The 13,219-nt window shown below is 45.3% G+C and overlaps 1 protein-coding gene across 1 annotated transcript in view; it reads right to left on the reverse strand.

The window, feature by feature from the left end:
- Positions 1-13,219, reverse strand: part of TXNRD2 (thioredoxin reductase 2) — a 65,880-nt gene that overhangs the window by 38,500 nt on the left and 14,161 nt on the right. The window contains exons 5-8 of the mRNA XM_081893382.1: positions 9,344-9,418; positions 9,051-9,126; positions 8,815-8,877; positions 7,675-7,745 (exon numbers count right to left, since the gene is read on the reverse strand). Of these exons, the coding sequence (XP_081749508.1) occupies positions 7,675-7,745; positions 8,815-8,877; positions 9,051-9,126; positions 9,344-9,418 (285 nt within the window). The remainder of the gene's footprint in view (positions 1-7,674; positions 7,746-8,814; positions 8,878-9,050; positions 9,127-9,343; positions 9,419-13,219) is intronic.

Raw genomic sequence — 13,219 nt, forward strand, 5'->3', positions numbered from 1 at the left:
CTGAGGTCCGTCAGCAATTCTCGATAAATATGGGGCCAGAAACTTGGACCGTGAAGCCGAATGCAATGGACAACAGAAGATTATATGATATAACGATTCTATAGATCCACTTTTACAGTCACAGAGGAGTGAGAAGTTCTCACTGCCCCTCCTACATTGGAAGGCATAGCTAAATCCAATCTCATTTGGATACCTAATGGGACGTACGGATTGCCAACGTTCATTTGTATTCTTAAATCGGGATCGACAGAATGCTTTCACTGTTAACATCTGCTGATGATGTTTCTTCCCCCGGTTATAAGAGCATATCTACCTATATACATAAAAACGTAAGGCTGTCGTCACGCTTCAGTTTGCCTGACTGCCAACAGGCATGCGAGGGGCGGGTCTGTGAGGTGTAAAAGGAAAGGGGTTGGTCAGCTGTGCAGGAAGGATGGTTGGCAAAGGGACAGGCGGGGGGGTTGGCGAGTGGAGCAAGCAGGGGCGGCAGTCAACGAATCAAAGTGAAGAAGCGTGACGCTTTTTCTGCTCTCCCGCAAGTCACGAACGTCAAACGTTACTTAATGTTAAGGGTGTGCCCGTTTGCACGTGGGAAATGGGGAGGATTTTTATCCATGTAAGGAGAGACTACTGGATCAGGCCAATGGCCCACCTAGTCCAGCATCCTGTTCTCACATCAGCCAACCAGATGCAAGCAGGATTGGGGCACAAGAGCCCTTTCCATCCCCTGCAGTATTCAGACGCACTGCTGCCTCCAGCTATAGAGGCAGGGCATAGCCTTTGTCACCTAATCTTTAGGCACCAGGCAGAAACATTCCTCTTCTCCCAGGCCTTTGGCTCACTGAACCATCAATAGCCTTTTAAACTGTGTTGGGGTGTTGCTGCAGTTTTTGTTTGTTATTATAATATGCATTTTTATGTTTTCGTATTGCAAATTGCCCTGTGAACTTGAGATAAAGGGTGGTATAGAACTTTAATAAATAATAGTAATAGCAGCAGTAGTCGTCACTGGTAGCCTTTCCCCTCATGAATTTGTCTAATCCTCTTTTTAAAGCCGTCCCAGTTGGGACTGCCTCTTGTGGGAGTGAGTTCCGCAGTTTAACAATGCGCTTTGTGAAGAAGTCGTTCCTTTTCCCTTCCCTGAATCCTCCAGAGGTTCCACGAGTTCTAGTGTTAGGCATGAGGGAGAGGAACATGTTCTCTGCCCACTTTCTGAGCACCATGCGTAATTTTACAAAATTCAATCTTGCCGCCTGTTACCGTACTTTTCTGTGTATAAGACACCCCCATGTATAAGACGCACCCTATTTTGGGGGACTCAAAATTAAGAAAATGGGGGGGCGGGGTGGTTGAGCTTTATTTAGGCGGGATTGCTGAATTTTTTTCGCACGCGGTGAAAAATCTGCCTCTCATCTGTCACCTCGCCAGCACAAGCTGCCAATTGCCTGCCCAACTGCTGCAGCGTCAGCCAATCAACACCAGCCCTGGATGCAACAACCAATAACACACCCAATAGCTGCTGACAGCCATGGCAGCGACCTATCAAATGTCCACCCTATGCACTATCCATGTATAAGACGATCCCCACTTTTTAGCATAATTTTTAAAGAAAAAAACCAAGTCTTATACACGGAGAAGTACGGTACTCACTTTTTCTCTAAACGAAACAGTCCCAAATGCTGCTACCTTTTCTGAACCTCTTCCAACTCTAAAAGGTAAAGGGGTAAAGGGACCCCTGACCATTAGGTCCAGTCGTGGCTGACTCTGGGGTTGCGGCGCTCATCTCGCTTTATTGGCCGAGGGAGCTGGCATACAGCTTCCGGGTCATGTGGCCAGCATGACTAAGCCACTTCTGGCGAACCAGAGCAGCGCACGGAAACGCTGTTTACCTTCCTGCCGGAGCGGTACCTATTGATCTGCTTGCACTTTGATGTGCTTTCGAACTGCTAGGTTGGCAGGAGCAGGGACCGAGCAACGGGAGCTCACCCCGTCATGGGGATTCGAACCGCCAACCTTCTGATCGGCAAGTCCTAGGCTCTGTGGTTTAACCCACAGCGCCACCTGCTTCCAACTCTGCAATATCCCTTTTGAGGCGAGGTGGCCAGAACTGTACACTGTACACTGGACTCCAAATCCAGTTGACCTACGGATCTGAATCATGGCCTTGTGATTCCGGTAGTTGTATTTTCAGCGCCTGGAATCATAGCTGGAAGGGACCACAAGAGCCATCTAGTTCAACTCCCTGAAGTGAGAGGAGAGGGAGACTTTTTGCAGGCAATGCCTTTTCCATCTGCCTTGCCCCAGCGTCCTGCCCCAGGAGCCTTTCCCAGTCCATGACTTTGAGAACAGCTGAAGCAGCTGGGAAGAGAGTTCAGCGATAGTTTTGAAAAATAAGCTGTGTGTCGTTGTTTCTCAGCTTGATCCTTTTACATGGTTTTGTACGTTTCGTGGTATTTTATGCACTGCGATTTGCTGCCATTTTATTGATTATAGAGTAGTAATCTTTTATTGTAACTGATGAGTGCAAACTATTTAAATTATTATTTGCTGGTCTTTAATTTACTATGGGACTCTAATGGATTATTGAATATTGCTTTATTTGATAGAAGTTGTTTATTTTAAAGTTCTTGTGACTTTTTAAACATAGGATCTGATTGTTAGTATTACTGTTTGATGTTTTATTATTTTGGGGTATGTTGGAAGCCGCCCAGAGTGGCTGGGGCAACCCAGCCAGCTGGGTGGGGTATAAATAAAAATCATCATCATCATCATCATCATCATCATCATCATCATTATTATTATATGAAGGAAACTTTTTGCCCAATATGGGACTTGAACCCACAACTTTGGGATTAAGAGTCTCATGCTCTAAACCAGCGGTTCTCAACTTGTGGGTCCCCAGATGTTGGACTACAACTCCCATCATCCCTGAGCTCTGGCCTTGCTAGCTAGGGGTGATGGGAGTTGTAGTCCAACAACATCTGGGGACTCACAGGTTGAGAAAGGCTGCTCTAAACTAATTTGTTTGTTTTTATTACCGTATTTTTTGCTCTATAAGACTCACTTTTTCCCTTCTAAAAAGTAAGGGGAAATTTGTGTGAGTCTTATGGAGCGAATGCAGGCTGCGCAGCTATCCCAGAAGCCAGAACAGCAAGAGGGATTGCTGCTTTCACTGCGCATTCTGAGATTCAGAATATTTTTTCTTGTTTTCCTCCTCCAAAAACTAGGTGAGTCTTGTGGTCTGGTGCGTCTTATAGAGCGAAAAATACGGTACTCTGTATTTTACAATGTTTTTAAATCCTGTAAGCTGCCTTTAACCCCACTTGGGAGAACTGGAGTATATAAATATATTAAATAACAACAAAAACAACTTGGAAGGCAGCAGCTTAGCAAAGGCTCCCCTGTGCTGCTGACTGTGTAGCTCATATATAGTTTTATATATATACAGAGGTAAAACAGAGGCAGAGCACACAGATGCAAAGCAAAGTTGGGAGATTATTATTGTTTTCAAATGTCAAGGCATTAAACTGAATCATGGGAACATTTCTACGGGAAATTCATTTGACAGAAACAAATTGTTGCTGAATGCACCGGCTCTCGCTCTCCGTCTGCCGTAACACAGTCTGATAAAGTACAGAAGTGCTACTGTAGGCCTCAAGGCTTATTTTGACTAAAGCTTAGGAATGCAACGTATAAACACAGGACTCCTGCATTACACTGTTACAACTTGCACTGGACAAAAGCCACATTTACGGAGAAATATCTCACAGGGATAAATCTCGTGTTTAGCTTTTCTTGGCTTCTTCTTTTTTTAAAACACACACACACACACAATTTCCTCACATAAATCACGCTCCCAAAATCCAAGAGGTGACTGATATACTGCAACCAACTGCAGGTTCAGTTTATCTCGCTTTCAGCACTATCAAAAGTCCACCACCCTGTTTACTGGGCGAGGATGAACAGAACCAATGCAAAAAGGGTGGCATCCAATTACGTTCAGCTTTGAGTAGACGCATCAAAATCAATGGATCTCTGCTAGCCCATGTCCCTTCTTTTCAATTTGTTTTTTTTTGGGGGGGTAAAATTTACATGCTCACTGATTGTAAAAACGGCAACCCCCCAAAACCTAAGAGGGGTTTACAAAAAAAGAATAAAATTATCAGTAAAAACAGTTAAAAACAACTATTTAATTAAACAAAATCAGTGATAAACAAACAAACAAAACCAGATTAAAACACACGCATATTTGGGGAGGCTTGTCTGAAATGTTTTTTGCGGACACCAAAAAGAGTACAGCAAAGGCACATGCCTGATGTCAAGAGGCAGAGAGTTCCATAGTCAAGATGCTACCACCCTAAAAGAGTTTTCTTACAAATATGGAACAGGTATTGGCGTGGCACTTGTAACAGCACCAATTCCACAGATCGAAGCGGTCCAGTTGGGATATATGGAGTAAGACAATCTCGCAAGCAAATGAGTCCCAACTTATTGAGGGCTTTGTATACTAACAGGAACTGGAAACCAGTAAAGGTGACTGAGCACAGTTGTGGGAGTAAGGAGAAAGAGAACCATGTTTACCACCTTGAGCTCACGGGAGGAAAAGGCAGGATAAAAATGGAATAGATAAAGGATAAGGTCTGATCGGCTGCTGGTGAAATCAACTGAATCCAACCAACTGGATAGCTCAGTTGGTTAGAGCATGGTAATGATCATGCCAAGGTTGCAGGTTTGATCCCCGTATGGGACAGCTGCCGGTTCCTGCATTGCACGAGGCTGAACTCTAGATGGTCCTCCTTTCCAACTCTACAATTCTAGAATAACGATCAGTGTTCCCCCGCCAAAAAATGTTTAGGGGTACTCTCGACTCAAGAAAATTACCATTTTATAGTTCAAATCATAAAGACCATAAAGAAGGCTGGTCGCCGACGAATTGATGCTTTTGAATTATGGTGCTGGAGGCGACTCTTGAGAGTCCCATGGACTGCAAGAAGATCAAACCTCTCCATTCTGAAGGAAATCAGCCCTGAGTGCTCACTGGAAGGACAGATCCTGAAGCTGAGGCTCCAAGACTTTGGCCCCCTCATGAGAAGAGAAGACTCCCTGGAAAAGACCCTGATGTTGGGAAAGATGGAGGGCACAAGGAGAAGGGGACGACAGAGGATGAGATGGTTGGACAGTGTTCTCGAAGCTACTGGCATGAGTTTGACCAAACTGCAGGAGGAAGTGGAAGACAGGAGTGCCTGGCGTGCTCTGGTCCATGGGGTCACGAAGAGTCGGACATGACTAAACGACTAAACAACAACAAACACACATACTACAAGCCACCATCTTTCCAGCAAAGCCAAGGATGCAGAGCCTCCGTGCTGGAAGTGGAGGTCAAACGCTAGGAACACGGACTTACTTTTAATACAGCAAATGGATAAAAGTGCAATTGTACCTCGGAAGTCAAACGGAATCCGTTCCGGAAGTCCGTCCGACTTCTAAAATGTTCAAAAACCAAAGCGCGACTTCCGATTGGCTGCAGGAAGTTCCTGCAGCCAATTGGAAGCTGTGGAAGTTGTGTCAGACATTCGGCTTCCAAAAAAACGTTCGAAAATCAGAGCACTCACTTCCAGGTTTTGATTGTTCGGGAGCCAAAACATTCGAGAACTAGGCTGTTCGGAAACCAAGGTACAACTCTACAGTGGTACCTCGGGTTAAGTACTTAATTTGTTCCGGAGGTCCGTACTTAACCTGAAACTGTTCTTAACCTGAAGCACCACTTTAGCTAATGGGGCCTCCTCTGCCGCCGCGCTGCCAGAGCACGATTTCTGTTCTCATCCTGAAGTACTGGTAATTCCTTCCACACCACCTTGCGCTTCGAACTTCAGCTGTTTTCAAGCCCTTTGAACTCTGCCAAGTTATCAAGTTAGCAACAAAGCAAATTGTATTCTTCCCCTCCTCCTCTGCCGCCAACTCCGATAGAAGACACAACAGATATATGGAGAAGAGACTCTAGAATTACATAAACCAAAATTGGTGAACGAGTCTGCATCTTAAAGTACTTGCTGCCCTCTTGTGGCAAGCGACCAGCAAAAGAGAAATCAACAAAACGGGGAATGTATGCTTAAAAAATATATCGTCGTCACTTTTGCTTATTGCATACCATGAACACTGATTGAAATCTACAGTGGGGCTTTATAATCTAGAAGTCACCGTTCTTACATGGCCTCTGTTAACTCACACTGGGAGTTTAATTATTGCATGGATATCCCACTTTTTTCCCTCCCAGGAGCTCAAGGTCATGTACGTGGTTCTCCCCATTTTATCCTCATAACAGCCCTGTGAGGTAGGTTAGGCTGAGAGGCCGTGACTCACCCAAGGTCACCCAGTGAGGATTTGAACTCTGGTCTCCCAAGTCCTAGCCTGACACCCTTAACTGTTGTACCACACTGGTTCGCTCAATCGGGCTGTTTGACCAAAATGTATTTAATAAAACAGAACAGTTTCTATATATGTGTGTTTGTGTGTGTGTGTGTACACACACACATAAACACACACCTACACACACACACCGTATTTTTGGCTCTATAAGACACACTTTTCCCCTCCTAAAAAGTAAAGGGAAATGTGTGTGCGTCTTATGGAGCGAATGCAGGCGGGAGGTTCTGCTCAGCGCTCCCTTTAAAGAATATTTTTTCCCTTACATTCCCCCTCTAAAAATTAGGTGCGTCTTATGGGGCGAAAAATACAGTATATTCTCCTTGGATGTTGACATTCTCTAAACTGACAAGTTTTCCCATTAATAGCTACGACCCTGAAAATACCGCTCCTCCGTCAAATAAGCTGTTACCGGTTTCCAATTTTGGGCTACCGCCCTAACAGAAAAGGAAACCGATAACCTCCAATAAAGCATCTTTATTGGAGCTTCTTCTAAAACTCTTCAGTCACTGTCTACCACGTATGTCCACTGCATATGGCAACATGGACCTAGTCTCCCACCCTCCCAAAATTTGGGGTGGCACTGAAATATTCATCTCAGAGTAAGATATCACCCATGAACCAATCTAAAAGAATTATCTTTAAGCTTTGCTGATGAGGAAGGAAATGGAGTTTTCTCCCACACTTTTTCTGACCCGTTTTTCTGAATCTATCCCCTTACTAATATCCTGTTCCCATGCTTGACATAGACAAGCAAGTGACCCAGCAGATTCAGCCAGCAAAACATTATATACAGTGGACCCTCCGGATATGAATTAAATTCATTCCAGGGGTGTCTGCAACCCAAAAAGTCCGTAGGCAGAGGTGCCACTTGCAGGTTTGCCGTGTTTGTAACCCGAAAGTTACGTATCCAGAGCGGTACGTAACTAGAGGGTCAACTGTACAGTGGTACCTTGGTTCACGAATGACTTAGCTGACGAACAAATCGGCTCCCAAATGCTGCAAACCTGGAAGTAAGTTTTCCGGTTTGCGGACGTTTTTCAGAAGCCGAACGTCTGACGCGCCTTGGTTTCCAAACAGTTTTGGGAGTCGACTGGACTCCCGGAACGGATTAAGTTTGAGAACCAAGGTACCACTGTACGTTCCTTCTTTCCCCTGGGATATTCCAGGCAAGGAACCACTGCAAACGCCCCATGCTCAGGGGAAGAAATGTTATCACTCGCGTGGGAGACCTCGATCTGCGACACTTACGTTTTTCCAGGAGACTTTTTCAGCCAGAAGAGATCATCACTCGTTATCCCATACTCCCGTGCTCCCGCGATCTAAGAGAAAGAACAAAAGAAAGGTGCAACCATCATAAGCTGACAAGAGCAGGGCTGCTGCGTTAGGCCAAAGGCCCATCTAGCCCAACGTCCTGCTCTTACAGTGGTCAAACAAATACCTAAAGGAAGCTCTTCAGCAGTTCCTGGGTGTTTTCCACCTGATTCCTAGAAACTGGTGCCAAGAGGCACACTGCCATAATTTGCCCCTTCCTACCAAGAAGAAGAAGAAGAGTTTGGATTTGATATCCCGCCTTTCACTCCCTTTTTTAAGGAGTCTCAAAGCGGCTAACATTCTCCTTTCCCTTCCTCCCCCACAACAAACACTCTGTGAGGTGAGTGGGGCTGAGAGACTTCAAAGAAGTGTGACTGGCCCAAGGTCACCCAGCAGCTGCATGTGGAGGAGTGGAGACGCGAACCCGGTTCCCCAGATTACGTGACTACCGCTCTTAACCACTACACCACACTGGCTCTCTGCCACCGGAATGTAGGGTCGCAGGTGGCGCTGTGGGTTAAACCACGGAGCCTAGGACTTGCCGATCAGAAGGTCGGCGGTTCAAATCCCCGCAACTGGGTGAGCTCTCGTTGCTCAGTCCCTTCTCCTGCCAACCTAGCAGTTCAAAAGCACATCAAAGTGCAAGTAGATAAATAGGTTCCGCTCTTGCGGGAAGGTAAATGGTGTTTCCGTCCACTGCTCTGGTTCACCAGAAGCGGCTTAGTCCTGCTGGCCACATGACCCAGAAGCTGTACGCCGGCTCCCTCGGCCAGTAAAGTGAGATGAGCGCCGCAACCCCAGAGTCGTCTGCGATTGGACCTAATGGTCAGGAGTCCCTGACCACCACCGGAATGTGGCCCTCACAAGGTTGCCCAGAAGACCACGTGGCCTTTGGGCTGAGAGTGTTTACCACTTGCCGTAGCTTGCAAATCAGGATCCATGCCTGGGTATAGGTGTGATGGCTTTCTCTCCCCTCCTTGTTGCAAATCTCCCGCTCCCTTCACTGTAGTTTGACAGCTGTACCGCCGCTAACTATGGTTAACACCAGCCAGGGTTGGATTAATGCAAAAAACTTACGTTTGTGGGATATTTAGGCCTTCCCCCCGTGGCAAGGACTATGTTTTCTGCTGTGAGCAATGTCTGGGGATAAAAAATGAAAATAAATCAGAAAGGAGAGTTTAAAGGAAAGAGCTGCCATCAAGCCCGAGTGTGTGTACACTGTTCAAAAGAATCCTTTACTGTATTTGCAAAACTATTAAAACTACATTTTATTGCATTTTTTTTAATAAAGGAAATATAGCCAAGGAACTTACCTCTTTGCCTTTCACCAGCCCACGAATTGTGTGTGGATCCACAAAACTGCCTTTCACGTTTAAGTATTTCACTTTCCTATTATAATGAAAAAAGAAAGCAGTCGCTTCAATGCTACTCTATTTGCAGCACGATCCTCAACCTGATCCAGCTGATTCCTGGGTAGATCAGAATCGCCTTGATCTGGGATTCAGCTGGATCTGGCCTAACCTAATTACGTCTATTGGTAACACAATGGTTGATACTTATTAAGTAAAAACAGTTTGACTTCGTGAGTAAGAAGAATTGCATTTACTTATCCTGCAGCTGTACCCTGTGGCCCCAGTTCAACGATTTGACGTAGTTTTGAACAGCTTTTGACATTGCAGACCTGGGAAGAAAGAAGAATAGGAATGTTATATTTGATTTAAAAACAAAACAGGAGACGAAGAATCACAGAATACTAGAGATGGAACACGAGGAATAACTAGGAATGTAGGAATCTTTCACCCAACGTGGGGATCGAACCCACGAGATTAAGAGTCTCAGGCTCTGCCCACTGAACTACAGTGGTGCCTCGCAAGACGAAAAGAATCCGTTCCGCGATTCTCTTCGTCTAGCGGTTTTTTTGTCTTGCGAAGCAAGCCCATTGACAGCTTAGCGGATTAGCGCTACAGCGGTCTAGCGGCTTCTAGCGATCAGCTGTTAAGCGGCTTATCAGCGGATCAGCTGTTAAGCGGCTTAGCGGCTTAGGAAAAGGGGGGGGAGCGAAAAAAAGCCACTCGCAAGATTTTTTCGTCTTGCGAAGCAACCCCATAGGGAAATTTGTTTTGCAAAGCGCCTCCAAAACGGAAAACCCTTTCGTCTAGCGGGTTTTCCGTCTTGCGGGGCACCACTGTATCCCTTGTTTTAAGAGAATAATGAGAGAAAGAGGCACATCTGCTAGAAGACTTTCATCTATCTGTTCTCTATGTATCCGGACATCTCTTAAGCAAATCATAAGCAAATTTGGCATGATGGTTTTTGCCTATGTTTTGATGCCATTTTGAACGAACATGGCAGGCAAAGGCTTTCAAAGCTTTTGCACTGCTTTTGATAACCGATTTCAAAATGGCCCTGACTTTTGTTTGATTTCCAAGCAACACCAGGTATGAGGCTGCAGTTTCCCATAACCGCATGTGGAAAAGGCAGTGCGGAGGCCACAATAAGTGCAAAAGCGCCACTTGCAGTCATGATCAAGTTACATGACACCGTGCGTGCAAGAACAAGACCACAGTCCCCTCCTGGACCACCCAGCAGAGTGTCCAGCTGGCCCAGGAATATATGCTGCTTATTTATTTTTTATTTGAATAGATTCATCTATCGCTTAATTGGCTTTTTTAAAACAACAACAACAACCATGCACTTTACATAAAACCATATAAAATATTCATTTAAAAACTCATAAAATTAATGCATTAAAAACAAATTGGCATACAAATTTTATCAAAGTACAAATAAAACCAGCAGTTCTAAAAACAAATACACATAATAAACCTACAGTGGTACCTCGGGTTAAGAACTTAATTTGTTCTGGAGGTCCGTTCTTAACCTGAAACTGTTCTTAACCTGAGGTACCACTTTAGCTAATGGGGCTTCCCACTGCCGCCGCCCCACTACCACGCAATTTCTGATCTTATCCTGAGGTAAAGTTCTTAATCTAAGGTACTATTTCTGGGTTAGCGGAGTCTGTAACCTGAAGCATCTATAACCTGAGGTACTACTATACTTGTTAAAATTGCATGTCGTAATTGTGCGGCTGGGTAGCCTAAATAAAAAAGCTTTTTAGGCAGTGCCGAAAAATCATTCCACCAAGACGCTTTCCTTAATATCAATGGGCAGGGAGTTTCAGAGAGCAAGTGCAACACTAATATCATGTGGCCTTTGCCACAAGGGCCAGTTTCCATGTTTCCATATGAGGTTGCATTATACTTTTTGTCCCTCTCAGCTAGCATCTTACTGGCAGTTCCCCAGGGCCTTAGTCAGAAGGGTCTTTTCCATCGTTGTACCTGATCCACCTGATAATAGACACGAGACCATCTCCATCCAAATCCTGGTCCCTCCCTCGACTCTTCCCCAAACTTTGTCACTTTTTGGTCTCTAATTTTATAACTTATTTTTGCCAATTCTACATACAGTGGTGCCTCGCAAGACGAAATTAATCCGTTCCACGAGGCTCTTCGTATAGCGGTTTTTTCGTCTTGCGAAGCAAGCCCATTGACAGTTTAGCGGATTAGCGCTACAGCTGTCAAGCGGCTTTCAGCGATCAGCTGTTAAGCGGCTTATCAGCGGAACAGCTGATAAGCGGCTTAGCGGCTTAAGAAAAGGGCGAAAAAAGCGAAAAAACCCCACGGGGGGATGCAAGATTTTTTTCGTCTTGCGAAGCAACCCCATAGGGGAATTCGTTTTACGAAGCGCCTCCAAAACGGAAAACCCTTTCGTCTAGCGGGTTTTTCGTCTTGCGAGGCGTTCGTCTTGCGGGGCACCACTGTACTTGAATAATTTCGTCTGCCACTCCATTAGGGTTGGTAACTGTTGGGATTTCCACTTTGGGGCACATACGAAACAACTGCAGAAGTTTAAAAACTGTGGCAGGGCTGACATAAATCTAGTGGTGTATATAGAATGCAATTAAGAAACTGCAATAGTGGATGTAAGGTGGGAAAACTGAAGCAGGGAAGGAGGGAAGACCGGGCGCAAAACTGTGCAAGGTAAATAAGAAGATGAAAAAGGTTGAAAAACTGCAGAATGGATTTAATATTTACATAACCCAAAACCGAGATGGAGGGAAGTCAACCGCTATTTGTTGTTAATTAATGTTTGTCTTCTGGTTTGTTCATGTGTTTTGTTTTGGTTGATGTTGTCTTTTTTCATTGGTGTGTGTTGTTTGTTTTTGTTTTTCTTTTTTTGTGGTTTGGTTATAGAAAATGAATAAAAAGAAGTTAAAAAAAAGAAGATGAAAAAGGTTGATTGTAAAAGTTAAGTTTTATTTAGTTTTGTTATGCTTTATTTAAGTTTGTTATGCTTGTGAAAAAATCAATAAAAAGTATTTTTTTAATAAAAAAAAGCCTGGTCCCTCCCTAACAATGTCAGAAGCAGTAGGGCCCCTTGATTGACAAGCAGTCCAGCGAGTGGCACTGGCCGCTCTTCCTCCTCCTACGTGTCAGTACTGCCTTTGTAGAACTCAACAGGGAGCAGGCGGGAAGCAAAACCAGAATTAGTGGGCTCTGTCCATCATAGCACTGTCTCCACCTGTCCCTGTCTCCATCTTGTGCTGGACTTTCTCTCCTTCCTGCCGCACTGGTCCTAGTTGGCCCCAGCCTCCACTGTCTTTTCAGAAACTGAACCCGGAGCTTCCCCACCACCCCACGGTTGATTTCCGTGCCTCCCCCGGTTCCATTCCCCCTCCTTCCCTTCCGAAGCTCCAGCCGAATTCTTTAGCGCTCTGGATAATGCAAGGCGGCGTTAGAATCCTGCTGTTTATTTTACCACGCTGCACAGTAACCGGCTTTCAATTTGATTTATCTGCAAGCGCTGTGAGCTATTACTTAGGGAATGATTGCAAATCAAGATCATAAATAAAGGCACCTTCTGGGCAAGGACGCCAGGCTGGGAACAGAGCAGGAGAAGAACCTGGAATTTCCATGCAAATATCCGAGTCCGTTTGCCCTGAAGGCACAAGTGTGGGTCCCAGATGGAGAATACCACCAAGCCTCTGTCCATACAGCGCTTTCTCATTGGATGATAAGTACAGGCAGTGAGGGGCGTAGCTCTATTTGAGGGCCAGACAGAAACTCCCGGAGGGCCACATTCAGCCCCAGTCGTGAGGTTTCCCTGCCTTGCACTACAAACCCCCTAGGAGCTTTCCGTGGTGCTGAAACTGGAGCTTTCCAAGGTGCTGAACCTGTGCTGCTTTTTCCTGAACCCAACTTTCCTGGCCTCTCTCTCCATACAACTAATTTGATCTGATTAAACTGCTCCTGCTGTGAATTTGCCCGATGCGTCTGCCTGATGAGCTTTCGCTCAATTCAGGCCACATCTACAGCATGCATTTAAAGCACTATTATACTACTTGGACAGTCACAAACTCCCCCCAAAAGAATCCTAGGAACTGCGGGAACTCCCTCCGGGCTTCGAAGGCTTGTGGATAGCT

Source organism: Podarcis melisellensis (genome assembly GCF_964234715.1).
Source record: "Podarcis melisellensis genome assembly, chromosome: 16".
NCBI classification, from domain to species: domain Eukaryota; kingdom Metazoa; phylum Chordata; class Lepidosauria; order Squamata; family Lacertidae; genus Podarcis; species Podarcis melisellensis.